The following is a 25,165-nucleotide window of genomic DNA, read 5'->3' as shown; positions in this document are numbered from 1 at the left end:
GCGGTTGTTACGCGTGAAAAAGAAAGAAATTATCGCGTAATCCAGCGGCGTGTCGAACGATCGTTGGCCGGGAAAAGCCGCGGTGACAACGTTCTCTAATTATAAATCGAACTTGAACGAGGCTTATCACGGGCGAGGCAGGTGGCCCTCGAGAACGAGGGTTATTAATAAACGCGATTGGTATCTATTGGGATCGATTGGGAATCTGCCGCGATTGCGGAAACAAAAGTTGTTTATTTATTTATAAGAAGATATTTAGGAAAGACGAGAGAATTTGTTGCGAAAGTAATTTCTCTAATCTTTCGTTTCTACGAATTTTCTCGAAAATTATTTATTTATATAATATAAAAACGCAATTCACATCCGCTTCGAGGTAAGGAAAAAAACTGCGTGGAGCGCGAAAAAACGGGGAGAGGGCGATCAAACAGCAATTACAAGCACGTGTTTGCGCGAATTGATCGCGAAATCGTCGATAAATTCGGGATCGGTTTTTTCTACCAGCCTCCGGGAACCGTTCAAACGTTTAACAACTGCGCCTGTCTTTGTCGAAACGAGCAAACAAAAAAAAAAGAAAAAAAAAATCGTCGATACGATTTTTCTCCTCGCAATCTCGTCCACGTTCTCGGTTTACTCGGTTCGCTTCGCGGTAGAAACGGATCCAGCGGAAGATAGTTGGTTATCAGGCGGCCTATGGTGTCATTGTCACGCGATACACCATCTTGAGCGATGATGGACGACTCCTCGTGGACGAGGTCGCAACCGAATTTTCCTCCGTGGAAAATTTTTATACGCCATCTTTCTTTTCTTTCTTTCTTGCTCGATCGAACTCGATCTCCATCGTGCATCCTCGACGAGGTAAATTCTCTCGTTTCGAGAGTTCGTGGAAATATCCTAACGATTGTCATCGTTCGTTCCTTTTGATCGACCCCGTTTTCTCGACGTCGTCTTGAGGAAGACGGCGACGCGTCGGAGGAGACGCTCTGGTGGTGTTGAGCGGCCTAGAGAAATGGAGAAAGGGGGCGCCTCGGCGAGAGTGAGTGACCGGTGGAATTAATTGGACGAAGAAGGTATGCGCAGGCGAGAGAGAGAGAGAGAGAGAGAGTCACGTGCTCGTAAATCTGTCACAACTCTTTAAGCGTTCGTGATAGCTGTGCCTTTTTTTTCCTTTTCTCTCTCTCCTCTCTCACTCCTCACCGTCGTCCTCTCCTCTTCACCATCGTCTTCCTGTTTAAGTTCAAAAACAACCGATTCCCCTCCCTCTCCCCGCCAGTTTTCATTTCATTTGCCCTCTCTTAGGGCGTCCTCTTTCTCTCTTTTTCTTCATTTTTTTTTATTTTCTCTCTCTCTTTCCCTTCCATCCGCGATTGCACTTTCTCCGCCCGTTTCAACCTCGACGACCCTCACTCTGCAATATTATCAACACTGCCAAGTTCACTTCTGTTTACATTCACCACGCTCCACGAGTCCAACACTCGAGAAGAGGCGAGAAACCGCGCGCTTTCTCACGAGCACGGATCAATCGAGTGACCGATTGTTATTGGGGGCCACGATCCTCCTTTCCTTACGTTTCTCGACCGATGATGAAAGTATTATGTACAATCGTTTCGAAACACTGTCGAACAATAATTATTTGTGAATATATAATTGGACGATGAATCGATTTGTTGTTCCTCTGCAATTCAAGAGTTTAATATATTTTAAGACGAAAAAGAATTCAGAGCGAATCGATATTCCTAGACACGTGATAAATGTGTATTTATGCTAAAGAGTTGTTAAGTGAAGAAAATTGAATCAAATCTAGATCGAATACGTATTCTTTTTTTTTTTTTTTTTTGTTTTCTTAGACATAAATACATTTATAATCTAGAAATTAATATTCGCATAATAACTAATTTGTATAATATATCATTAATATATCGTTAATATGCAACAATAAAACGGATTCCTAATGAATATTGACATCTAAACATCTATTAATCATTGTATAATGTATATAATATCGAGTCAATGAAAATCTAGATCTGTTAATCGTTACTGCAAATTTATTCGTTTAATGATTCTGCAATTTAAATTTATTCTTCTAATAATTTATTGTTGCAAAAAATCGATGGTTTGAACGTCTTAATCGTTAGCAATGAATAAAAGATTAGCATTTACTTCGCAGTTATTATTGCAATTTTCTATTTATAAAGAGGCGAGAAGTATCAAGAGGAATCCAGACTTTAATTTTTTTTTTCAAAACTTCCAAAACAACGTTACCAAAGCACTTATTTCGAAAATCACCGCGCGCCATCTCTGCATCGTCCTTAATTCTCTAGTAACGCGCACGATCGATCGTTCGAATTTACCATCTATTACGATTATTCAAAAGCGATCCAAGTAATACGACTTTGCCTGTATTTTCGTCCTGCTTGCGCTTGTATCGCGCCAACCGCCACGTAAGTATTGATTTTTCCAATGTTTCGTCATCGAGGTACATTTCGATTAGATTGATTACCTGACGATGATCTCGCTTAAACTCGTGTTTACACACGAGCGATATCTGACCAGCGGACGATAAGCGCGTTGGAATTAAGGCTAATACGATTAGTCCGTTCGTGATTCGTGCAATTTTCCTGTCCACCGAGAAGATTAGCGCTCGCGTCTCGTGAAAATCGCCTTTTTCTATGTTTAGCTCGTAAAGTTCAATGCACCTGCATACCTACTCAATTTCCCCTCTAGAAACTACTTTTTCGCGAGTTGGCGTGTTAGTCTCGAATAAATTTTTGTTTCGTCCGTGTTTTCGTTATTATTTCGGTCGTTTAATAATTTGATATTATTTGTAAAAGTATGTGTGATGATTCGTATGAATTTTTTCTCGGCTAACTTTTTCGAATATTATTTCATTTATATTATTTAAAACGTATTTATCGGCGATATTAATTTAGTTTCGCTTAAGCATCGATGAATGTAATGTAGCTTGAATTTGAAGTACGTTTCGAATCTTTCGAAGATCGATAGTGACATCTGTGTATTTTATCATGAAGTTTTTATCAGATATTCTCTGACGATATTCGAATATTCGAATTTTAATTAAGTGGATACCAAACTATATATATAATAGTTAAAATTCAAATATCATAGATCCAAGTATTTATATTTTATATATGATATATTTTTATATATCATATATATATATATTTATATACAGGGTGGAGTATCTAATTTTATCAACTGGAATATCTTGTTTGTTTTCGATTAAAAAATGGTTCGGATAAAAATTGAATGGTTTTAAAGGGGGCGTAATATGATATAATTATTTTTTTATATGCAGATGTGTGAAGGTTATATGAAGATTAAGTTATTATTTTAAATAAACATTAAAGAATTTTGAAAATTCTAGGAATTTGAAATCATTTCCGAAATTCTTTAAACTTTCCGATCCGTAAATTTAATTTATGAAGGATAATTTTTGAACTTTCTCGCATCGAAATCTTTAATCGCTTTGGGATTGTTGACCAAGTATTTAAATAATTTTATAAAAAATTTACCATTTATTACTTATCATTTTTGAAATATTTATCAATTTACATTATATAAATGTATTAAAATTTGTATTATATTTACATTTAAAAATATTTAACGTAAATATGATATGAACATTTATCTATGAAATATATACAAAAATATATAGATATTTAAAACATTTTAAAAATATAATTTATATAAATATTCTGATAGATTTAACTAATGTATTCTTAGCATTGTGTTAAGTAAAAATAAAATTGATCGGACATCGTGTTTTAGATATATAAATTTTGCAGAGCAAATGTAGTTAAGAATAAATAGTAGAAAAAGGACAGAAATAGGATAAAAATATGGAAATCAACGCCATCTTCAGATTACCGTAAATGAAACTAATGTAGATATGGACAGTAAATAAAAGAAAAAAAAGTGATAGAATAAGAATTGATTCTCAGCGTCATCTTTAAGATAATGTAAGATAATGTAAGAATTCGCGATTGATGCCATCTCTTGAAAATTTTTAGAAATATATGTTTGATGTTCAAGAGATGACGCTAGTCATCGATTCTTATTCCAACTTATCTTTCATTTTAAAAGATGTCTTTGACATTCAAGAGATGGCGCAAATAATCGATTCTTATTCCTTTTTCTCTTATTATTTATTTCGTTTATATTTGTGTTTTCAAAATGGTGTTAATTTCTGTACTTTTGTTCTACGTCTGTTATATTATTTATCCATATTATTTTTAGCGTATCTATATTTTAACTGCTAATGAAAAATCGAAATTGGACGCGTTTTATTTAAATTAAGTTAATAAACTAATAAACTAAGTTGATAAACCAAAGATTGTTTTAAAACCAAAAATATGATTGGTATATATATTTATTTAACAGCTGTAATATGTCTAATCATATTTATTTGCTCATGTATTGTTACTAATAGATGCTATACGCTTAAATACAGTTGATGTATTGCAGAAACGAATATACCAAAAAACTTAGCAATGTACACGCTATTCAAGTCATTTTTAAATAGATTATTTTATCGATTATATCGTCCAACAAGAAGTGTAGGGTGGTATCGTTAAATATATTAATTTCATAGTGTCAACGATTGACGATCGAAAATGTCTTCAGCTAAGCGATTTCTCCGTAGAAAGGATCGCGTAAATGAAAATATAAAAAAAATGTTGGAGGACGGGTAGGTACGAGAGTGGATGAAAGGATAGTGAAACGAAATTAAACAAGGGAAGATATCTCTATACAAAAATAATCGGTGAAAGGCGAGAAAGTAAAACGCTCTCACGAACGCTCGTATGATACAAGTCGACGAGATAATACTTTTTCTTTAATAAGATTAGACTGAATCTTAATCTTTTTTTCATACACTTCATACATACACACACAGGCGCACGCAGATTCATTTTCTCTTCTTGATTGTTTTCACACATTCGTTCTCTTTTTCTCTCAAAGTCCCTTTCAATCTTGTACGCGTGCATTTTGCTACACAATGGCTACGATGATAATATATTTGTTTGTTGTGTGATGTAAAATAATAATACACATTAACGTTTGCGAACAAAATGAGACCGTCATATCGAATGGTGTTATCTAATTGTCATGCATAATGCGTTGCTGTGCAGAACTTAATTTTTAAAAACAGAGTAAACACAGACAAAGAAAAGTATAGAATACAACAATAATGTTCACGGCGGCTAAGAAAAATCTCGGTGCACGAATATTTTATTTCTCGAATTTCCATTTTCTTAAGAATGAGAAGTTTTTTTACATCGTGCAACCGATTTTCCTTTTCTCTCCGATGCTCGTTAATCGATCGATATTTCCGTGTTATTTAAATAATCGATCGACTCGAGCGAAGCGCAATAACGGAAAAATATCTTACACGCAAATCTCGATGCTCTCTTTTTACAATGAAAAACTTCTTCACATCTTTGGTAGAAACTACTAAATAAATTATATTGTCACTTACAGTAAGAATTGGATTGAATCCTCAAAAAAGAAGATTCCACAGAACGCGATCGTGAAAAATTTGGCTCCTCGAATAATTTTTTTTTTTATCTTATTTCATCGTTCTCTTCTTTATCCGATACCTGGCAAAAAGACTTGTCATTGCCCGAGAAGAAGATATCTTGTTTGAAAGATATTAATAACGACGATACACAGCTGATGAACAGAAAAAAACATCGTGTCCATTTTGCTGTTTACGAGAAGCGCACAAGGAGGTAAATTAGAGAAATATACACGCATATACAACAAAATCCTGAAGTACAATTCGGTGTGCTTGAGAATATTACACGTTGGTATGACAAACGCTATTAATAATACAATATACGAAGTGTATCATCATATTATCATTTGATTTACAGATGTATTTTCAATTAAAAAAATTTAGAAAACAAATTCTAATAAATGCTAGTCCTACAATTATTTAATTTTTGAAATATGATAGGATGGATAGTGCTTAATTAAAATATTTATGATAGATTTGTAATATAATCTGAAACTTAGAAACTAGAAATTCCTATAGTCTATTTGAATCCAATAATTAAATGTCAATCAATAACATTATAAGTAAACTAATAAAATAACATTCAAGATATTCTTAAAATATAGTCAGGATATTATTAAGTTTCATGTGTTATAAAAAGTAAAAATTGTTCTAGAATTTGTTATGATATATATGCCAATGGAAGTCATTTTGCATAAATATTTAAAAATATTGAACACATTTTCTTATATTTTAGCTTTAATTAAATTATCTATATATTTATAAATTGCCTAATATCTAACATCAATTTAAAACTTCAGACTTGCAAACGATAACTGACGATCATTTATATCAATGTCAATGATATTTTTAAAACTTTTTTCAGTATTGAATTATTAACTTTTTATAACTTTTAGTTTACTGACACTTGATTGTACTTTAAACGATACGTTAAATCTAAAAAGATAACTATTCTTCAAAATCAAACAATTCCAGAATTTACATCTATCAGAACTTTTTTTTTAATATTTAAAACAAAATACATTTGTAAATCTTGTATTTCAAAGTATTTCCAAAGTATAATTCTCCGTACATCAAACTAGCGTTTTATAGTGTGGCTGTGCGTCAAGGTACGTATACACGATGCAGAATAACAAAAAAAAACGGAAAAATGAAAACGCAGAAGAAAGTAAAACGAAAGAAGAGACAGATGTCGTTCACTATTCAACTGGAACTCGTCTCGTGTCTTTTTATCTCTCGTTTTCATTCACTGCCAAATAAGTCGATCGATCACATTTATTACTCGCCAATCTATTTAGAAAATTATCCAATATTTACAACTTGAACAAAAAATCCAATTTGTCCCTTGAATGTCGTCGACTTTCTGGCACGTTCACATCGAACGAAGAAAAGTCGTTTGGGACGAGCACACGAATATTGATTAAAAGAAAAAAAAAAAGAGATTAACGATACTAAAGATCGATCGACTGTCAATTTCGACTCGAACGAGAGCTGACTTACGAATATTCAGTTCGTGAACGAAGCGAGGTCTCAGCCAGACTTGATACAAATAATTCTAAACGCTATGTGTCACATTAAATTCGACGTAAATTATCTACTTAAACCATTTTGCCTATTTACTAGGTAGCCTCTATTTTCGCACGCCTTTCATACACTCTCTCTCTCTCTTTCTCTCTCTCTCTTTCTCTCTTTGTTCTCTATTTGCTCTTCTTTTTTGCCTAGGTTCGTCAAACCTACCTAATATCCTGCAAATTTATCGCAGGATCACTGTATTTTTTTCAGATACCAACCGAAGAAACAGCGAAATTTACCTACGATTGATCGAAAGCTGAAAAGTAAATTGAACTTTGAACCAATCGCTTTTTCTTCGCTGTTTCTTTTCTAGAATACATTCTAGAGCGTTTTATAATGCGAGCAATCGAGTCGTTTCGAGACTCTAATAATCATATATTTCATCTGGATCAGAAGCATCGTTTTGCCTCGCGATTCTTACGCTGATTTATCGGATGTCGGTCTAGTCCTCGAACGGGAAACAGATGTAACGACGTCCAAGTGGCGCTGGTTGCTCGTTCTTCTTTCTTAACAGGATGAACTTTTAAGCTCGCCGATATCAACGATGTTCTGCAGCAACGCGGCCGCCTCGCTGCTTGATTGATTCGTTTTCGCGTTGTATCTTTGTTTCAGGGTGCTCAATGCGGACAACAGTTTTGTGTTTGACGTCATTAGACGCGAATTCGCGGCGTCCAGGGCGGCTATTTGCTGCTCCTGCGCATCGATCACGCGCTGCTTGTACGACAACGCAGCCGACATCTTCTGTTGTTCGCGTCGTAGTTCCTCCTCCACAGAGATTAACCTAAAATAAAACGTTCGTCGTTATAGCCAGTTCTGAACATTTTGTGTTTTTCGTGAATGTCGATCCATGTTACAAACTTGGCCATGGAGCAATCTCTGTCTTGTTTGATTTTGATACGATCACGTTGTTTCGATTTTTGTTAATTTGAAGATTTGAACGGTTTATGGAAAATTAGTTGAAAAATTATTTAGCAAGCTTTCGTTGGAACTATATTTAGAACTATATAGAAGATACAGAGATTACTTCGATGGTTCTGAGCACACATGGAACTGAGCTTCGCCTGTGAACTCTCTCTATAGTTTTGGTTGGAATTTGATTTAAAAAATGAATTTCTTTAAATAGATTTTAATAATATAATTTTGGTAAGATGAATGTAATGATATGAGAGATTTCATAGGAATGCTTAATAGGATCCAAGCGCACCACGATGCATATTATATCGAAGAAAAGAACATCAATGTATAACTTCGAAATGAAAGTCAAAGAAAGCAGCAGTGTTTGGTGCAAAATATCATACGTTCGGACAACCAAAAAGAACGATCAGTAATGCAACAGGATAAAAGGGCACTTTTCATCAAAGAAGCCAGGCGTCTGCTTCTGCGATTGGCCACAGTCAACTTTGTGTGTGTATAAATGAGTGTAGTGGTTTCGAAAGAAACATTCAAAGTAACATCGTGATTAAAAAAAGAAAATTCTCGTCAAATTATATAAAAGTCAATTAATCTGTACAATAATTTCACAGATCGAAAGAAATTTCACAAACTTTTAATAAATTTTCTAACGAACAGAATACGAATTCAAAATTATTTTGAACATTTCTCACGCACGTTCAACACACTACCGCAGACACACAAAAATCGTGGGTTGCATTTAGTGAACCGTGCACACGTGAAACAAAACGAACGCGTGAATCGAAGGCGTGTATGAAGGCTGTCGGTGTTTGATATATCGAGAAACTTGGTGAAGTATCGATATGTGGTTGATTAAAATAATGTTATTGGACGGTGATGTAAGTATAAAACACGCAGGGTGAGAATGCTGGTTCATCGAACAGTGATTCAGAGTATGTATAGTTATACATATAAAACAGGTGAACAGATTTCGAAACTTCTGTATCAAATAGCTTTTCGTAACAACGCGTACATATAGAAAGATAAACAGTTTAGTCGCGTGTTTTTTGTCGGATGAAACCAAGATATAAAACACACGAGATATATATAAATATATATATATATGTATATATATGAATTCAAAAAACGCTAAAAATATGTGATGTAAAAATGTAAGAAGCTTAGAAATATAATTGACTCTTACACCAAGGTCCAGATCAAGCCAGAGTATACCAAATGCAGCGGATAGAATGCACAGGAACACACAATCAATTAAACATACATTATTTCGAGAAACAGTAACCATGTTCGAGTTACGCGGCTTGGTGCTACTTTCTTTTTTTTTTTTTTTCTTTTTTTTTTAATTCTGTTATTCAGTATTACTTGTACAACAAATATATTTTCTGTTTGTTTATATCGTTTGGTTTACTCGGTATTATTTTTTTTCATATATTTACATTAAATTTTATTTAAAACAATAAGCAAATTGTTTTCGATTGATACAAAGTTATATGGTAGACAGAACTGAACATAAACTTTACGCTGAAAAATAAAAAAACATTTATTATTTTTTTCAGATATTTTGACGATCGATTCGTCGATTAAAATTTTCCTAAATGTAAAAAACAAAGAAATAAAATGAGAAAAATTTAGAGAAACGGAATAAAAACACTTGACGCAAATCAATAATGTATAGAAAGAAGAATAAAATAATATACAATCTAAATTCTACTATTTTCTTCTCGATCATTATAATCAACTCTGTCTGCCATTTGTGAGATCGCGTTTCACGATCGTCTCCGAAGGATCTCTGCCATCGCAAAAAGATCAACGAAGCTATTTCGCAAAGAGGCCATTGAAAGTAATCGATGACCCCTTCGTCACCTCTTCGTCTTCTTTTGTCTTCCTAAAGAAGACGTCGAATGGAAAGAGAGAGAGAAAAAAAAAATCGCGGATGAAGAAGTGGAGGAGAGGATGGAAGAGAAGAGAGAGAGAACCGACGTGATTGATCATGAGACAAGAGGAAAAGAGGAATCGAGTGAAACGCAAGAGAAAAGTGGTTAGTCGTCACGGTGAGATGGGGTGATCACACTCAGGCAAAAGAATCAATCGGTGGGTTAATGGTCGCGTTAATGAGGATTAAGTACCTGGAAATGATGCTCTTCATCTTGGTATCCGGTGCAACGCCATCTATATCGGTATCCTCGGTTGCGCCTAACCGGGCCCTCAGTCGATCTACGCTACTCTGCAACCTCTCGATTTCCACTTCGTACTGGAAACGAAGAGACGTGGCGTTGTTAGTTACAAGACACACACTGGCAGGCAGTTCCGTTAGGCGACAGGTCAGAGAAACAGAGAGATAGAGAGACAAAAAGAGGACGATGGCGGCGACAGCAGCGGCAGCAGCAACAGTAGCGGCGGAGGCGGCGGCTTCTCGCGCGATAAAAGAGGTTTTTGTAAAAAGAGGAACTTGTTATTCACACAACGGTCACGTTACTACGTATATATATGTACACATGTTTGTTACAATGAATCGAAAGAGAATTGTAAGTTCCTCTTTGATCTGGTAAGATGATTTTAATTGTTTTTCTCGTTTTCCTCTGCTTCGTTGCTGCAAACTCCAAGAGATTTATTTTCCCCTCCCCTCTGGTTTCGTGGATGACAGATAAGTTGAATTGAATTGGCAAATTTGTATGCCTAGTTTGGCACGATTTAATAAATTTCTATCAATATGTACAGTTTACGATATATACAGCTCTGCAAAAATGCGAAACTTAAAAATATTTACGACACAATTTCTCATTACAAAAAAAAAATAATCTTATACGTCATCGAAGAAACCAATTATACATACACACACACACACGTATATATATATATACACAAATATGTTACATCTATTACCTGATCGATGCTTCGATGACTGCGAGATTTGCTCCTCCTCGTTGTGCAGCTTTCCTCCTCGCTAGTATCGGAGAGATCTCGCGTCGAGTCCAATGACAACCTCCTCCTCAATTTCGTGCAACAGACACCCTGGTTCTGCTCTGAATTATTCCTGTGCGTTTGGTTGGCTTGCCTCCACTGGTTCTGGTTATTTCTCTGCAGATTCCTCACGTTATTTTGGGGCGGTGGTGAAGGGCTGAGATCAACGCCTCTCACACCCTCTACTCCACCACTTCCGTCCCTTTCCTCCGAGCTACTGCTACCTCTTCTGCCATTCCTTCCGTGATTGGATTCCATGTGGTAAACAGGATTGGCGAAAGCAAGCGGTGCTGCATTGAGTATATGTGCGTTTGCATTGTTGCTGCTGAGATCCACGGGGCTGGAGCTTTGGCTGTAAGCAGCGAAGCTCTGGTAACCCGACGAGGCAACATTGCTCAATTGGGAAATTGATATTTGGGATCCTTTCTGAGATTTTGATTCCGACACTTCGTCGTCAGCGTACCTCAACAGATCGGATAGCTCGTCCAGGTTTCCGTTGGCGGTCGTGTTGTTCGTCTTGCTATTGGTGTAATTGTTGTTTGGCTGATTAATCGACAGAGTGAGGTTCGACGAGGGGTTCACCACGACATTGGCATTCACGGTAGTCTTGGACACGTTATTGTAATTCTGATGCTGCATCTGGTTCGCGTTCTCTTCCTTGTTACAATGATTCCTGCTGGCCGATCTCGAGACGTTGTAATTGTTGTGGTTGTAGTTGTCCTCTCTGTCGTGGATATCCAGGTTCTGTAACCGCGCTATGTTGTGTCTGTGGTTCTGTTGCTGCTGGCCCATAATGCTACAGTTGTTCGCCTGGTTGATCTGTGACGTGGTAATGTTGTAGTTGGAATCCTTCAAATTGCTGTGGCTCTCCGACCTCGTGGGGCTAGCTGGGTGTGTCTGGCAGTGATTCACGTTCGCCAGACTCGCACTGGCCGTCAACCTGTATCCGGCTCCTGTTCTGTTCGACCCTATCGCCCTGTGCTGTCTCACTATGGGCGTAGGTGAGCGCGACACGAAGGCTGGTGGCTCGAGAGGATAATCGTCCGTGGTAATTTGCAGTTGCAACTTTCCGTTAGTCGGCATGTAGGCGTTGCGAGGAAGAGTGGCAGCCCTGGTTACGTTGGGGCTGCGAGAGCTGTTGTGCCCCAGCGTGTTCGATTGCAACACCTCGTTGCTGTCCCTGATCGTTCCATTTAACGTGCTGTGGTTACTCAACGTGGACGTGGCCGATACAGACAGATTGGTGTTGCTGTTCGCAATCGTGGGGTCGTTGTAGCGGAAGATGTTGTTCTGTATATTCGGATACCGATGAGAGGCGGGCACTGGACTCGGACCCGACTGGTCCAGGGCTATGGAGATCCTGTCGAGGATCTCTGGTAACCTCGACGGGGGCAGTGACGAGGAGAACGAGGTTATCGTGACCAAGCTTTCGCGCAGAAGCGCGTGCAGAAGAGACAATTGCTTCCCCAGATCTATGTATCCGTCGAACTCTAAAGAGTTATTGGCCGGGGCATCCTTTGGCAAGGGGCTCTGTAAATGTTAATTTTAATCACGAATTAAATCGAATACGAATAGGAAAATATATATCTAAGAAAGAACGTGGAGACTCGTCGTTACTTACACTGATTAGTTGAAGAAAATTTTTCATGGATGGAGCCTCACGTTCCAGAAGATCGTTCATAAATTCCATAAAGTTTTCCTTTCCTTGAAATCTCGTGAAATTTGCCAGAGTTTGAAGCGTCTTTGCCACGAGGGTGAGATTCCTCGCTGCCTTTTCGTTTGGGTACTCTAGAAAAGATATTTTACTTTTTTTTACAACGAATTCGAAAGAGTGAATTTTTTAAAAGAGGAGAATAAAGCATTGGAAAGGGAAGAGTAGAACTTTGCACGACTTTAACGTTTCCTTCACGATCTTTCGACAACGACTGTTTCTCTTCTCAACAGTGCCGCCACTTTTAAAGGCTTCACACGTACGCAACACATTCTTACCACCCCACCGTTACTGTTACTGTGTAGTCAACAAAACGCGCACGTATTCTCAGAATCGTCATTTGTTCGTAACCGATATTCTAAACGTTCGATCTCTTTCGGCTTTTTTCGACAATTTCCGACTTCACACGACTATATCCTATACAAAACAATACATGGAATATGTGAATACGAATCGACGAGAAAATAAACGCGCAATTCATGAAAGCTGTCAAACAGCATATTAACAAATTCTTTAATTTTCTATTTCTCGAAAATGTCTCTTGAAACTGGAATCGCTGGGTAAACGGAGGATACAGATAAGGTGGTATTTCTTACCGTGGGTAATGTTGAAGAGGGACGGGCTCAGAATGGCAGGGCACAGGAATCTGAGGAATATGGAGGCAGAGATCAGATTGTCGGCAATGTCCTCGCGGCCCATGTCAGCGAGTCGCTCGCGGAATATACGGAAGCATTCGCGTAATTCGAGAGGGAAGTGAGCGTGGCTGGCTAGTATCCTGCTCCAGGCGAGTTCCACGGCGTTTCGTAGATTCTGTTGCTGTTTGTGAAGGGCCGCCACCGAGGCGACCTTCAGCGGATCCACCTCGCAGTCGCCACCCTCCACCGCTCCCCTTACAACAGCCCCCAAGGTCTCTTGCAAGTACCTGTCTCCCGTCAACTTCAAGTAGGCCTCCATCGCCTTCGTGGCCAAGGAATTTCCTCGAAAGGTGAGCCTCTCGTCGTCTGAAATTCAATACTTTCCTTTAACAAATTGCGCGAATATTTGCAATTTATTAAATGAATTTTAGCTACTTTAAAAGAAAATCCGATTTTAATGAAAATTTGTACATAGCACATACATAGAACAAGAGCCAATTTATTATTTTTGGACAGAAAATTTTGTGTGTAATTTCTAAAAAGTATACTAATAACGTTTCGCGCGATTCCTGACTTGTTTTGACTCTTATAAACTATATATATATATACAAAAACTATAAAAAGAAGCTTTATATCGCATAAAAGAATCAATAAATCCTTCTTTCTTTACTATATACGGAATTATCATGATGATTCACCTATTCTGTGTATATCCATCATGACCAAGTCGGCGAGAAATTGAGGCGCTTTCTTTTCGCGCTGCATGACGGCGACCAAAGCCGTGGCGATGTCCTCCTTAGCTTTGACACCGATCACCGGCTCTAATTTCTCGCACAGCGACGCGTAATCCGTCTTCAAATATTCCAAGAACTCCTGGTACACTTGGACCGGCAATATGTCCACCGATTGGAAACGACATTTCACCCTGAGCGCCGGAGGTTCCTTCAGGGGACCTTTATCCCCCACCACGGTGTACCATTTCTCCGTCAGGTAACGAGACGTGACGTTGTGCACCGGTATACTGACGGAACCTGGACCAGATACGTCAATCAAAATTTCGAGTGAAATGAATGAAATCTCCAGCTATTCGAAAATTCCGCTTTCTTAAAATCAGTTTAACACGTTGACTAATTTCCATCATTAGAAATGAAATCAAATTTTTATGGAAAATTTGGTATTCAACTTTTTCTGAGGATTTCAGTTATAAACTTTTAATAGTTTACAAAATTGCAGCAAAAATATATATGCATGCAAATTATTATATATTAGTTTCTTATGCTAGAATTAGAAAAGAAATCAAATTTTTATGGAAAACTTGGTATTCAACTTTTCTAGGATTTCACTTGTAAACGTTTTAATAGTTTACAAAATTGCAACAAAAATATATATATAAAAATTAGAAGATTTAGAGAATTTAAATATTAGCTGCAAAATTATTAGGAAACTTTCAACGGATTCAACATAATTCAGAAAATAATTGTGTAAGTATTAGTGCATGCAGATTGTCATATATTAGTTTCTTATGCTAGAATTAGAAAAGGAATCAAATTTTTATTGAAAACTTGGTATTCTTTTTCTAAAGATTTTAGTTATAAACGTTTTAATAATTTACAAAATTGCAACAAAAATATATATGCATGCAAATTATTATATATTAGTTTCTTATGCTAGAATTAGAAAAGGAATCAAATTTTTATTGAAAACTTGGTATTCAACTTTTTCTAAAGATTTTAGTTATAAACGTTTTAATAATTTACAAAATTGCAACAAAAACGGATATAAAAATTAAAAGATTTAGAGAATTTAAATATTAGCTGCAAAATTATTAGGAAACTTTCAACGGATTCAACATAATTCAGAAAAATAATCGTGGTACAAGTATTAGATGTGCATACAAATTACGTTATTCGGATAAAAGACAATACGACAAACGGACTTTTTGTTAGTCAAAGTGTTAAAATTAAACTTTTTTCATCCATGTAGCTATATGTAAATGTACGAGCTCACCGATCAAAACATTCTTGTCCCTCTTCTTCTTCCTGTCAGCCTCCCTGTACAGGTTCACCTGTATGGTGTTGACGGAAGGCAAGTGATGGAAATCGAAGTGCTCGCCCCAGAAGCACAGGTCGGCCTTCAGTTTCGCCGTGGTCCTCGCGTACAGAGTGCTGTCCAGGCACACCTCGCAAAAGTATCGTTTCTTGGCCGGCACACCCTTCGCCTCCAGCAGCCATATTTGCAACGAGTTGTCCGTGCGCCTCGTTTGCTCCGCGTCAGGTTGAACGGATTTCCTCAAGCTGCGTTTCAACAACCACCGATCACGATTCCATAATCTCCTCCCGTTATAATTCCATTATAAATACACAATTACTTATTTACAAAAACGGTTATCCGATCTTTTCGATAATTTTTCGATATATCAAAATCGTTACAATCGTGGAGATTTTAGATTGGATCAAGAATCAAATTTATCGTATACGGATTTAAAAAAAATAAATTCACTCGCTCTTCTGTCAATTATACGAATACGGTTATACGAGGACGGTTGAACACGGTGAAAACCTGTGTCTTACACGTAATGACCGTTCATTTAACGGCCTTTAAAAGAGGTTCAGTTTCGTCACCGTTAAAGAAAATGAGGGAGAGAGAGAGAGAAAGAAAGGGAGAAGGAAGAGAGAAAAAAGGAAGAATGGCGGAGGAACGGTACCAACCTGTGTAACCACTGGTCCCGTTCGTGAGCGGTCCTGCAACTGAAATACTTGGGCCCACCGGTGCTGGGCGTGACCTGGAAGCAGTGAGGTCTGCCGAGCAGGCTCGGATGCAGCGGTGTCACGGCCGCGAGGTCCATCGAGGTCACCGCCTGCCCGCAGAGGAGGGACTCGTGTGAACGGCAACCCCGAAGCCCGGCGCCGCGTTGCTTCTGTCGCTCGAGCTTCGTCACGCTCTTCGTCCTCTTCAACGGATTCGAGCGGAACGACCTCTTCGAGAAGAAGTTCTGCGAGAACAGAGAGAGAGAGATAAAGCGCGCAGTTGTAAATACGTCGCGTTTTTATCGGTCAGAATTCCGGTTTTGGAAGGGGGGTAAAAGATAGAGCTTCAATTCGATGGGTCGATTCGGGAGCGACACTTGTTTCGTCTAAGGATTTATTCCTTAATGAATTCGTTACGTGATTCTTCGAAGCAAAGTTTTACTCTCGAACCAATCGTTGATCAATTATATTTAAAACGTGGTTGTGAAAGCAAATTATCCGAGAACGGATCTTGGATAATTTTGAAAGCAACTGAAGATATATTCTTCGATGAATTGTACACGAAATCCGTGGATATGATAAAATTTACACGTTGTAGAGCGAGTTTCTCCACGATGAAGATCAAATTGTTGGACAATAATTTTGAGAGCAAAAACTTGCGAAAGTACTTCAATTGAATATCACACTCGACCGCGTGGTACACACTTCTGCCCGAGTAATTTACTTATTTGTCCCACTGTTATATTTCAATAACCCATCTTCTCGAAAGCGGCGCGTCGAATCGATTCTCGCGTAATTCGGCGTTAAATCGTGATTGACGATCCGAACAAAATTTTTCCGCCGATCCTGTTCGACCCGGATCGAATTAATTACGCTCGAGATTAATCGAGGTGCGGCGTTGCAACGCGACTTCGTGCTTTGATGTATGATATAACTGTTCGCGATTCGCGTTCCTTGTTGCCGCTTCTAAAACCCGTCTCCCCTTCCGTAAAAGTTAAACGATTTTCTGACGATCCTTTGCGCCACGAGCACTGTGTAACACATGTATTTATTTACATATCGTACTAAAACAATTTAGGGGGAAAACAACGGGAAGGAAGGAAACTCGTTCGTTCGAATTTTCTTCAGAAATAGAAATTTTTGGAAATTGTATTTGCACGTACGACCTGGTGGTCCACGTAACGATACGATTTCACATTTTATGAAAAAAGGGGAAAAGAAGAAATCTACTTTAACCAATCGAGGAAATTTAATTTGCTTACTACGGGATAATTTGCTTCGACATTTTCACACGCACAACGCGACGACACGTTTCATCTTTTCTTCCCGGATGCTGAATTTAATTTCGCAGGGGAAAAGGAATTTTTCAAAAGATAGAATCAATCGTTCCGGTAGCGAATGTCGTGCCACGAGTGAAAATCATCGACTGACTCCTCGAGGGATATGTCGAGAATCTTTCGTGACATTGCTCAAGTGAAAGGTATCCAACACCGGTGTTTGATACCGCCACTCTTTTGGCCCGCGTGTTATCCGGATCAACGATGCACCGATCGATTGGACCTAAAAATCATCTCCGTCTCCGTTATTATTATTATTATTATTATTAATCGTCTAGACTTGGCTATCCTCGTGAAATATGTACATATATATGTATTCTTTGGCTACCGTAAATTGGAACAGAATTTGTTGTGGGAAGAGAGAAGTGGTTATTTACGCGAGAGAAGCTTCACCGAACTGCGGGGACAAAATTTTTCAAATTTGTCAACGAGAAATTTCATCCTTCGTCAAGATTAATATTCTTAACGATTATTAAAAAATGTTAATCTTCGAAACGAGAGGAATTATTGGAACAACAGATTCGTTCGCGAAACGTAATCCTCGAAGCACGAGATGATGAGACAGAAATTTTTTTTTTTTCGAAACGAAAGAGAAATGGTTATTTATGAGAGAAGTTTCACCAAACTCCATGGGATTGAAGGGAGAAAATTTTTTTAATTTTCAATTATATATCAACGAGAATATTCATCCTTCGTCAAGATTAATATTCTTAAAAAATGTTAATCTTCGATTTTTCGAAACGAGGGGAAAAATTGTTGAAACGACAGATTTTTTAAAAGAAAATTTCTTAAATTTTCAATTCCATGTCAACGAAAATATTCATCCTTCGTCAAGATTAATATTCTTAACGATTATTAAAAAATATTAATCTTTGATTTTTTGAAACGAGGGGAAAAATTGTTGGAATGACAGATTTTTTAAAAGAAAATTTCTTAAATTTTCAATTCCATGTCATCGAGAATATTCATCCTTCGTCAAGATTAATATTCTTAACGATTATTAAAAAATGTTAATCTTCGATTTTTCGAAACGAAAAAGAAATGGTTGTTTACGCGGAAGAAGTAAAGTCAAGATTAATATTTTTAACGATTATTAAAAAACGATTATTAATCTTCGAAACGAGGGGAAAAATTGTCGGGCGAGGCGGAGAATTTTCTTTTTTTCTTTTCGAAACGAGATCTTGGAAACGTCTCCCTCAAAAATCCTTTCCGTTCCACTTTCGCCTCGGTTCGTGCTCGGTTTCGGGCGAAGAGGGCTGGCCGCACGCCAGCGGAACTCGGAAGGATTCCAAGTGTTGGACGCGTCTCGAGAAATAACGGGGGTCGAGGAACGGCCGGTTTTCCGGCGTTGATGGGAGATCAACGAGACGTTAATCGAATTTGCCAAGAATTTTCCAAGCCGGAAAAATGCTGGTCGACCAACGAGGCCAAGAAAATATACATTTCCCTCGTCTCGACGAAATGTTTTATGGAAATGCGAGACGTTAGACGTGCAAATTAATTCGTTGACATTTCAAGGAGAGTTGGAATTTTATTTATAGTTAAGCTTAATGTTAAATTAGTCGCGGCGCAGGAGAGGTTTTCTATTATTCAAAGAAGGTTGGGAAAATTTACGCGCGGAAATAAATAATATTTCTTCTTCTTTTTTCAAACGATATTCGAAAATCTATTTATTGTTCGTAGCCAAAAAAAGAAGCAGTTTCTTTTCTTCTTCCATCAACGACGCTTCTCGAGAGTTAAGAGCTTGCTTGTTTCTTTCGAATTTTGAAATTCGTGAGTTTTATTCGAGATTAGTTTTTCCAGAAACGGATCAATGAATGAATATACACATATACGTGTATTTATATATATATATATATATACATATAGATTCCATTGTACATTTGATAACGTAATAATATTCGATCGTTAAAAACGTTGGAAAGTTCTAATCATCAAGCGCATATTTCCTTCTTTTTTTTCTCCTTTTCCTTTTTTTCCTTTTTTTTTTTTATAGTAATTCATTTGAACTTTACGCGGAAAGATTGCAATTAATGGAAATTACGAAGCGGCGATGACACGCGCATACATAACGATTGCATACATTTTCTAGAAAGATACCACTACTTTCTATGAATAGGAATCCGAAGGAGCAACTCTTCCACGATTAATCTACGAATCTTCGAAATTGCAATAATTCCCCTCTAAGAAGATCGAACGTGTCACCTTGCCTTTAAAAAGAAAAATTGTAAAATCGACTCATTTCGTCGATTTATCTGTTACGCTACTTCGCATCGAAAAAAAACTTTTTCTCGCCGAAATAAGCATTTTGTTCAGCCCTCCCTGACATATATTTACCCTGGCGGTGAAGTAATTGATGATCATGCTGACAACCTTGTCCTCCTCGTTCTCCTCCATAGGTTTCACGCACATCTTCCCTTTGGTCATGCGAACCGTGTCGCGTGAGAAACAAGGGCAGATGTTCGAAGCATGGACGAAAATGCGGCGTGGAAGAAAAACAATCGCTATCTTCGACGCGCGGCACCCCTTCGAGGATTCGAAGAAATCGAATATCTCCGACCGCTCATCTCGTCCAAATTCAATTCGTTCCTTCCTCCTCTTCTTTCTTTCCTTTCCTTCCAACAAACACCGTTACCTCGATGTTGAGTTACGCGTTAACAGAGCGTGGCTACTGGAGAGGGAGGCGCGAGGGAGAACCGCGAACGAGCGCTCGTTCCACGACAGATTGATGCGTGTAAACATGCTATTATAAACGAGTTATCGCGCGACTGACTCATCCGATAATGCCGCTCAGGTATATAATACTAGCTGTGGAGGAACGATGCGATCGATACCTCCCTTTTTTTCACTCTTTCCAACTTGTCCCTGTGTTATCCAAAGATTTTTCTCTAGGATCCCTGTTTTCATTCGATGACGTTTCTCATTCTTCCATTTTTCGATCTAAATTTAAATAATATACGATTGTCTCCGAAAAATTTCACTTCCCTTCACTTTATTTTTAATCGTTTCCATTAAAGAGAATTATTTACTTCCTTTCCCACTTTGCACGCGATTTTCAGCGAATGACATCGGTCAAACGATTGCTTCCACGTTTTCACGGTGGATGATTTTTTTTTATTCCAAATTTTCCGATCTAAATTTAAATAACATATGATTAGCAATCGAAAAATTTCACTTCGCTTCAGTTTACACAAAATTTTTAATCATTTCTATTAAAGAGAATTATTTACTTCCTTTCCCACTTTGCACGCGATTTTCAGCGAATGACATCGGTCAAACGATTGCTCTTCGCTTTTGTATTCTCCACGAATTGAAAAAGGCGCGGTATACGAAACGTTTTCACCGTGGATGACTTTTCTTATTCCAAATTTTCCGATCTAAATTTAAATAACATATGATTAGCAATCGAAAAATTTCACTTCGCTTCACTTTACACAAAATTTTTAATCAATTCCACGATTAATTATTCGTGTATTTCTCACGTCCTTTTCGGTTTGTCAACACGCGAATATCAGTCGAGGCGGTCAAACGAGTCCAATCTAAAATAATTAGCCACGAAAAATTTCACTAAAGAGAATTATTCACTTCCTCTTCCATTTCATTCGATCGATCGAATCGTTTTGTCAACACGATTTTCAGCGAACGACATCGAGGCGATCAAACGAGTACTCCTGGCATTGTGTTCCCCGTGACTAATTGGAAAAAGGCGCGGTATACGAAACGTTTTCTCGTCGCCGTTATCGTGCACGTGCGCGCGAGATAAGAGCAATGTCAGGATGCAGGGCAATCTGGTGGACAACTGCGTCACAGGGTTTCGCGGTTGAGAAACAATCTGATCCCTCTCCCCTCTCTTCCAGCCAGTTTCTCCCACTTTTTTCTTTCGATCGATCGGCCGATTGTTGACAACAATGCGGCGTTAAAGAGCTTCGTTCGATGCTTTTCCTTTCTTTTCCTTCTTCGATCGATATTTCAGCCGCTTCGAGAGGAGGGGAGATTCAAATTTCAAGGAAAAGTGGGATCGATTGAAGAGAGAGAGAGAAGAAATTAAACGAGTAAATAAACAACATTGACGAGACACTTCGAGGAAGAGACACAGATAACATTCCAATGGATTTTCTTGAATCGATTTTATCGGTTAATCAATAACGAGGCGATTCATCAAACCTCGACACAAAGTTTATAGAATAATAATTTCGAGCCTCATTAATCATCTCTTCAACGACTATTATATTCAAATCGATCGATCGATCGCACGATATTCGTCGTATATATCTCAGAAACACAGTCTGTTTCAGCAAGAATTTTAAAAATTTCTCAAATTCGGGGCGAGATTCGTCTCTTTCCATCAATCGTGGCGATTCGTCCCAGACGCAACGGAGTGTTTCTATTCACACGCGGAAGCACGAGCCAAGGATTCCACCAGGCGGCCTCTGCCTCTCGAGTATCTCTTTTCCCTACCCCCGAAAAACGGGATCGAGGGATTGAAAAGGTTGTGGCCAGGTACACTCTCCTCCCTCAGCTCCCCGCTCCGCGGCCGAAGGGATTTAAATCGACAGGCTATTTAAACGATCCTCGGATTTACACTCTAATAAATCACGCGTTTCAAGTCGTTTTCGAGAAAATTGTTGAAAAGTCGGTCCTTCAAGAAGAAGAGGAATTTGTCTTTCGTATTCCTCGATCGATCAATAATCCCCAACGACAAGTGTATTTTTATAATTTCTGCCAACTGGTTTCTGGCGAAAACTGGTATAGCTGGTCCGATTCTATGTTTAAAAAAAAAAAACACACCGGTAATCCTTGAATTTCGTCGAAGAAAACCCTTACTCTTTAAATCGGATTACTTATTCTCACCGTGATTAATTTGTTGCTAGAAATATCGTTCGAGGTTATAACGCGTGTCTGTTGCGGAAGAGAGCGTGGAACGTTCAAAACGGGCGAATCGGCGCCCACTGACGACGATCGGCGTCGAAGAGACGAGCATCCCGCGTTTCGGCCGTGCAGACGCGGCGATATTTTCAGCACGGTTGCTCGTCGTAGCTTTTCGTCGATCAGCGGCGGCGGGCGTCGACCCTCGAGAGAGGCTGCTGCGCCTTTGATGTTCCTTTATTTGGCCACGAGTCACTTATTTACCGGCCTCCGTCCGTCGATAAATTATTGGCCGCAATTATTCCCGCCTTAACTCGGCCTCCAACGCCAGCCAACTATTTCCCTTTCCCCGAAATTTTCCTATCTCCCGAGCATCGTTTCGATCCGTGCATCGCGCGATCCACCTCCTCGAACACGATTGTTTGTCCGATCAACCCAACAATTCGCTCGAGTCCTTTCGACAACGAGTCATTAGTCGTCACTTTAATAAAATCCATTTACAATCTCTTTTTATGAATTCGCCATTCGCGTTTCTTCCTTCCTCCTGCTTTTTATTAATCGCGTTAATCGTTCTATACTCGTCGAGCGATAAAACGAATAAAAAAAGAGAAAGTCACTCGTAATGAATTGTCATTGAAATCGTTATTAAACGTTACGAACGGACGTTAATGGAACGCTTTGTACGTGGAAGAAGCGTTATCCCGCGAGGGGAAGACACTCGAGACGAGAGCAGCAAGATGTTTCGCGGCAAAATCTCGACGTCGACTGGCGCAGATGTTGCTCATCCAGGTAACCGAAGTCAAGGGATCCTTGGGGCGCAGCACCTTTGTGCCGTGCACCACGGCCAAAAACCCTGCCCCTACATTCAGGTGAGGCAAAACGGGTCACCCCTTGGCCCTCGCCAGCCCCTCGTCTACTCCCGTGGAGACCCCGGTAAGAAGGACAAAAACGTCTTAGAGGGGTTCTCAAACCGAGATCCACGGACTCGGACGCAGTGAGATGCACTGTGACGAATATGGATCGCAGACGCGGAAATATTATACATAAGGCGACGTTCCAGCCGTTTCCAGAATTTCCATCCTTAAATCCGATTTTTCTCTTCTTTTTCTTTTTTTAATTCATTTCATATTTTTACGATTTTAAGAGATGTTATCGTTTATGTAACGAAAGAAAAATCTTCGACTCAATCCAACAATCTTTTCACTCGAGCTCAACCGCTACAAGGGTAATCTCTCGTAAATTGTAAACAAACGAGATAAATAAACGGGGATAAAATCCGCTTCCTATTACCCGACACGTCACGCTCGTGGTCGTTAAATTACCACCTTTTTAGTCCTCAAGGGCGTCCTCACTCGGAGAAAAACAAGAGAAGCCTTCATTGAAAGCATCGTTCACGAGGGACAAAGGCAATTTCTTGCCGAGTAGCACGCTTCGTGGAAATAGCGAAAACGGTCTTTTTTTTCTGCAATCCTGCTCATCGAGCGGGGATTTTGTAAACAAAATTTCGCGATACAGGAGGATGTGCTATTTATCCGGATCGATCCGTGGAGTCGTTGCATCGCTCGGCAAAACCAGTTCGTTCTCCTCTTTGTTGTCCAACGCACAAAGGGTGTCGGGGCCTCGTGACGGGAGCAAAAGTGTACCTTCCACTGTCAATCACGTAACGGAGTCTTGGAATTTTTTATTACGATTCTTTTTTCTGAATATATCCGATGTATCGATATTTATCCCGTGATTATCGTTGAAAATTTGATGGTTATTTACAAAGAAACAGCGAAGAGAAGCGAAAGAGTGTTCGTGAAGATTTTATTTGACGAAAGAAAATGTTCCTTCGAAATTTTTTTTAAACGATTTTAGGCAGATTAAATTAGAATATGGAATTAACATAAATTGGTAAATATTTGCCAAAAATTTAACACAAAGATCGTTCATAATTTATTATAAATGAAATTACTAAAAACATCATTCTCGTGCAAAATTTCTGGTAATTTCATATTCGATATTTCCTCGTATATTTCCTCTTTCCGTCCACTCGATAATTTCTCAATAGGACAGCACTATCGTCCGAGTGTTACACGATCGTAAAAGCGACGCAGGGAGCACGTTCCCTTTTTTCTTCCCGATTTTATTGACCGGCCCCTCGTCACAGCCCCGCGATTAAAAATCTTTTTCAGCTTTCTACCTCGTTAATAACTCGTAAACATCGAGTAATTAAATCGAAGATATACGCCATCGTTCGAATCCTCTCCGCTCTCCCCTCTCCCTTCCCAAAGATCGTGTCTTTATTGTTCACTCGTATCGTTTCGAATTTGCATCGGAACGTACAAAGTTCGATAAATTTTTTCTATTACTTTCCCCTCCATCTCCTCGACAAATTACCGTGAAACGAAATCGTGGAAATGCGGATACGATTAATAATTTTTATCCTGTCCGCAATATCGTTTCAAGAGGAAAATTTTTATCGGTAGATCAATTTATTCGAGGAGATCGTGGGTGAGAATTTAATGCATGCTACGTGACTTAAATGTAAATCTGCTGTTTGGAACGAGTTTTATGGAAATGGAATACACGATCCGAACAAATTTTTAACACAAATTGTCTCACGAGGGTGGTTAAGAGGCGACGTAACACGAGGAGAATAATTATTTTACATTTTACATTTCTCTGATGATCTGTCAAACAATCGATCGATTTTAATAACGTTTGGAAAAAATTAGAAATATATTTTTTCTATATTTTTAAGAAATAACACGTCTCGATCGTATAGAAATAATATTACATCGATTATGAATATTTTATATTGATTAATTTAATTCTCGGGTCACTCGATTTAATCTCGTTTGGAAAAAATTAAAAGTATATTTTTTCGGGGGAATATTTCGTGAATATTT

At 38.4% G+C, this 25,165-nt stretch overlaps 2 protein-coding genes across 31 annotated transcripts in view; one reads left to right on the top strand and one right to left on the bottom strand.

Moving 5' to 3' along the window:
- LOC114577572 (uncharacterized) overlaps window positions 1–25,165 on the top strand; it is a 193,350-nt gene that overhangs the window by 102,785 nt on the left and 65,400 nt on the right. The gene's annotated exons all lie outside the window — the stretch shown is intronic.
- Window positions 4,405–25,165, bottom strand: part of LOC107998119 (ras GTPase-activating protein raskol) — a 302,632-nt gene continuing 281,871 nt past the window's right edge. For 19 of the 25 annotated variants that reach the window (XM_062072909.1, XM_062072914.1, XM_062072910.1 and 16 more), the window contains 8 exons: window positions 16,033–16,316; window positions 15,332–15,618; window positions 14,023–14,355; window positions 13,286–13,690; window positions 12,600–12,766; window positions 10,901–12,508; window positions 10,144–10,268; window positions 4,405–7,886 (listed from right to left, as the gene is read on the bottom strand). In XM_062072909.1, coding sequence (XP_061928893.1) covers window positions 7,613–7,886; window positions 10,144–10,268; window positions 10,901–12,508; window positions 12,600–12,766; window positions 13,286–13,690; window positions 14,023–14,355; window positions 15,332–15,618; window positions 16,033–16,316 — 3,483 coding nt within the window. In that variant the 3' untranslated portion in view covers window positions 4,405–7,612. The other 6 variants (XM_062072912.1, XM_062072916.1, XM_062072903.1 and 3 more) reach the window with 4 other exon arrangements.

The sequence above is a fragment of the Apis cerana genome, linkage group LG3, assembly GCF_029169275.1.
Source record: "Apis cerana isolate GH-2021 linkage group LG3, AcerK_1.0, whole genome shotgun sequence".
Lineage (NCBI taxonomy): Eukaryota > Metazoa > Arthropoda > Insecta > Hymenoptera > Apidae > Apis > Apis cerana.
Note: the sequence above shows the minus strand (reverse complement) of the source record. Positions and strands in the feature narration are given on the sequence as shown.